Here is a 4,267-nt window from a genome sequence, read left to right as displayed (position 1 = left end):
AATTTATCTTTTATATCTTAAAAATTTTGTTGTCTTCTTTATGACCGTGCGAAGCACGGCTATGTTGACTAGTAAACATATAAATAAATAACTGTTCAATAAACAATACTACACCGCATGATTTATAGCATATCCCAACACCTTTCGTTGGCTTAACAAGAGAAGGTTGCATTAACTATTTTCTCTTTATCAGCCTTGTTAAATGTAATAGCCTCAATTGCATTAATTAACACTTAGAACTACTCTCTTCATTTCTTTTTACTTTGTCTCGTTCTACAAATAGATATTTCAATTTACTTGTCCATTTTCGCAAATCAAGAAGATTTTATTATTATTTTTTCTTGTAATATCCTTAGTATTAAATAAATACATGAAATGAAGTAGCATTTATCAAGCTACATATCATATTCATCGTTTTTCCGTTAGAAGGATTATTACATAGATGATAGGAGACACTACAAAAACATAGGGACTATACTACAAAAGGCGAAGGGGTATCATAATATGTAATAATGTAAACAACTTCCAAAAACTCAAGATGCATGTGCTAGTGCATTATCCTCCCTGTAGCTATGTTCCATCTCAATCATCAAGCAACAAATTGATAAGGACCAAATCATTTTTGAGTCCCGCCAGGCCATAATTTCAGTTCCAAATCAGCGAGCGTAGGTAACTTTCCGTTAGCAGCATGGACAACATTCAAGTTTCCGGTGTTCAGGGATGTTGTCGCGTGTTCAGATGTCCTGGACCGATCTCTACTTCCAGGGGGAACTGCTGACAGAACATTTTCTACAGGCTTGAAGTTTGCACGCCTGCTGTCTTCCTTAGCTCTCCAAGAGGCACCAAACGTCGTTGGGAGTGGGGGGAGAGCATAAGGATCAGTTTCAAACGATCCTGCTGGTACACCCCTTCGTTCATTTCCAATCATTTTGAAATAGGGAATTCTATGAGAGAACTTGTAAAGTTCATTTGGCATTCCATAGGAGTATGTACCAACTGATGGCGGTACAAAGGCCTGCTCGTTAACTAGGTGATTAATATCAGGAGTTGGATCTGGTTCTGAATCAGAAATAACAATAACTTCTCCACCACCTGATGGCGGTTTAGAAGCCTGTTCATTAAAAATCCCAATATTGGAATTGTTGTTCTGCACATCCCCCTCAGGAAGAGCCGCTCCATTTTGATTTAACCTTTCAACAGAATCTCCAGCTGACTGGATACACCGTGCCTTCTTCAGAGGGCTTGCCAAATCATTCTCATCATCGCGTACGTCAGTAGTATCCAGTTTTGAATCAGAATCAACAGTAAGTTCAACATTCTTCTCGCTACCTGATGTCGGTCTAGAATAAGGCTCCTTATTCAAGCTTGACGCATAAACATCACTAGAACCCTCATTAAATTGTAACATAGCATTGACATCTTTCTGGTCTCTCAGATCTATCAATCGAGACTTATCAAACTTCGCAGTAAATTGCAAGATCTTATCTGAAGTATCAACAATGCCTAATCGGTCAAAAACCACGTTCACAAAATCATTATACTTAATGCCCGTCTTCACAGTAACCTGACGGGTAATACCTCCCACATACAAAATGGATCCATCTGGAAGCTCCTTTTCCTTCCAGCCCCAACGACAATAACAAAACAATGTTTTATCTTCAGTTTCCATCACGAAGTAGTGCACATGAACTGGCTCAACTGGTGACAATCTCAAAAACTATAACCTGATCAAGAATTAAAATGAATTTAAAAGGGAGTTACTTATCAATCCTGAACACTAAAAGGGAGTACAATATTAGAAGCATTTTGTCCCTTTAAATACATAAAAAGATCCATGTTCTTGGAAAGAAACCAAATTCTAAAAACAGGATAGGAATCAAAAACCAGCCAGGCCATAAATTTTAATCTTAGGCTGTGGGAAGAAGATAAAGCAGTATCTAAATGTATGTCAGCCAAAAAAAAAGGAACGAAGTCTATCTCAAGCAGAATATCCCCGCGACAAGAGGGGTTGCTCCGGTGGCAATCACTCTCCACCTCCAACCCTAAACGTTTGGTTCGAGTCACGAATAGAGCAAATAAACGTCATATATGTAATTTGCAGTAAAAAGGGCAGCCCAGTGCACTAAACCTACCGCTATGCGCAGTGTCCGGAGAAGGGCCCCACCACAAGGGTATATTATACACAGCCTTACCTTGCATTTCTGCTAGAGGCTGTTTCCAAGAACTATGTAATCTGCAGTACAAAATTAAAATACCCAACAAATCAAAAAGTTTCAAAATTTTAACCAATAACCAGAAAATTCAAAACAGGTTCAAAGAAAACTTAATGCAAAAAAAATTCATGAGAATATATTATATTTTTGCTTTGAAACATGAAATTAGCAAAGAAGGATAGCATATTAATCCACTGAATACAATCAAATGCAAAAGGATCAAAAATCCTCAAGAAAGCAAAAGTTCCAAACTTTTAACCAATCAGAATTTTCAAAATGGGCTCACAGAATAAGTTTATCACACGTCGACAAAGTTCATGGGAATATATATTTTTGTTTGTCAAACATGAAATTAGCAAAGACGAGGGGTTGCTCGGATAGTAAACACCCTTCACCTCCAATCTTGACGTTGTGGCTTTGAGTCACCAAGGGAGCAAAAACACTGAGAGCTCCTACAAGAAGTAAAAAAGAACAAAGAAGACTAGCATATTAAATGACAGAATTTCGTCAAATGCCGAAGGATCAAAACGAAGAAATTACCTTGGAGTTGCAAATAGTTAAATTTTAACCAAAAGAGGTTATTCTGATATGCTTTTGAAACTAAAAGCCTTGATTGTTTATGTGAAGTTCTCCCCCTCATTTATAGGAGAAGAATTAAATCCTTCATCAGATTTATTGTACTTGTGATCTTACTTGCATTGATTCACTGTCAGAAGCAGTCAATCATATAGTAAAGTTTACTTTAAATATACTGTTTGTCCAGATAACTTTGGGTTAACTATGTCAAGAATGCTATTCAATTTCATTATATCTCATTAAATAGGTGATTGAACTTCAACTACTTCTGTCCTTCAAAGTAAATTTCACCTTTTCTAATGTAAGAAAAGTTACTGCTATCTAATCCACGGAGTTAATTTCTCATTAAATTTGTTTTCTTGTAATAAGTCATAAAATTATTTTAGAGCAAATCACTATATTAACTATTTGTAATGGTAAAGTAGCAAAACTAATTTTAGTCACTGATTGAGCCCAGGCCGGGAGGAGCCACTAGTTAGGGGGTTCGAACCCCCTTTGATGAAAATTTTTGTTATTTATATATGGATAAAATTATTTTTTTTATGTATATATAGTTGGCCCTCTTTTGATTAGTCCGTGTGCTTTTATATTGTAATTTTAAATCTTCTTAATGAAAATTCTGACTCCGATACTGATTGAGCCGAGAATATATCAGAAATAATATTTTTACCGCACGGATAAGGGAAAAGTCTTAGGTACAGCGTACGCACTGGTGGCTTAACGAGATAAGGGGGACGGAGAAGGCGCTCTGGATTAGAATTAGCAGGACGAACCTCTGGGTCCGTCCCATATCACTACCTGAGGGGAGGGGAGGGGACGGGTCATTAGCTTTAGTGGGATTTTTTGTGTGTTTTTAAATTTATGTTAATTTAAATATTTAAGAACTAAAAATTATAAAAAGACCATAATGTGATTAAGACTATATAAATGTAGTACATGAATACGAAAAATTTTATCGTGGGAGGGGCTCACCACATCATACTGATGAAAGGGCATTTTTTTAATGAAAAAAAACTGTGGATCCCACACTTTTTGATTATTAATAAATTTTATATTCATATCCATCCTACATACCCAGCCCCCAAACCCTCCAACCCCATCCCCAGCCGTTCTCTTTCTTCCCCTTTTCTTTACTCCCTCTTTGTTCCTTGATCTAAGATTTTCATGAATTGATATAAAATTTAAATATTTGTGATAGGTTATAATTTTTTTTTGTTGTGCCCTATGAAAATATATTTTTTTCGCATATATTTAATATCAAAGTGAATTTTGTGATAACAACATAACTGATAGTTGATAAGAAAGTGAAACTCATCATTCCTTCTACCTTCACCTCTTTGTCTTTGAGGTACTCCTAAGGTTTCGAAGACAAGGGCGGAGATACCCTTGAGATAGGAGGCTCGAATGAACTCCTTTGACGAAAAATTATATTATATATGTATGGCTAATTATTTTATATATATATATATATATATATA

The 4,267-nt window shown here is 35.9% G+C and overlaps 1 protein-coding gene across 3 annotated transcripts; it reads right to left on the bottom strand.

Annotated features, from left to right (window-relative positions):
* Window positions 1–367: 367 nt before the first annotated feature.
* LOC107879790 lies at window positions 368–3,004 on the bottom strand. Of its 3 annotated transcripts, XM_016726740.2 has the most exons (3): window positions 2,754–3,004; window positions 2,609–2,665; window positions 368–1,724 (listed from the first exon to the last, which is right to left on the bottom strand). In XM_016726740.2, exon 3 carries the CDS (start codon window positions 1,667–1,669, stop codon window positions 617–619), a length of 1,053 nt encoding a protein of 350 aa, XP_016582226.1. In that variant the 5' UTR covers window positions 1,670–1,724; window positions 2,609–2,665; window positions 2,754–3,004; the 3' UTR covers window positions 368–616. The 3 variants fall into 3 exon arrangements, with proteins under 3 accessions (XP_016582226.1, XP_047250581.1, XP_016582228.1); XM_047394625.1 differs by having other exon boundaries at window positions 368–2,665; window positions 2,754–2,961; XM_016726742.2 differs by lacking the exon at window positions 2,609–2,665 and having other exon boundaries at window positions 2,754–2,961.
* Between the last annotated feature and the right edge of the window lie 1,263 nt (window positions 3,005–4,267).

The sequence above is a fragment of the Capsicum annuum genome, chromosome 8 (genome assembly GCF_002878395.1).
Source record: "Capsicum annuum cultivar UCD-10X-F1 chromosome 8, UCD10Xv1.1, whole genome shotgun sequence".
NCBI lineage: Eukaryota > Viridiplantae > Streptophyta > Magnoliopsida > Solanales > Solanaceae > Capsicum > Capsicum annuum.
Note: the sequence above shows the minus strand (reverse complement) of the source record. Positions and strands in the feature narration are given on the sequence as shown.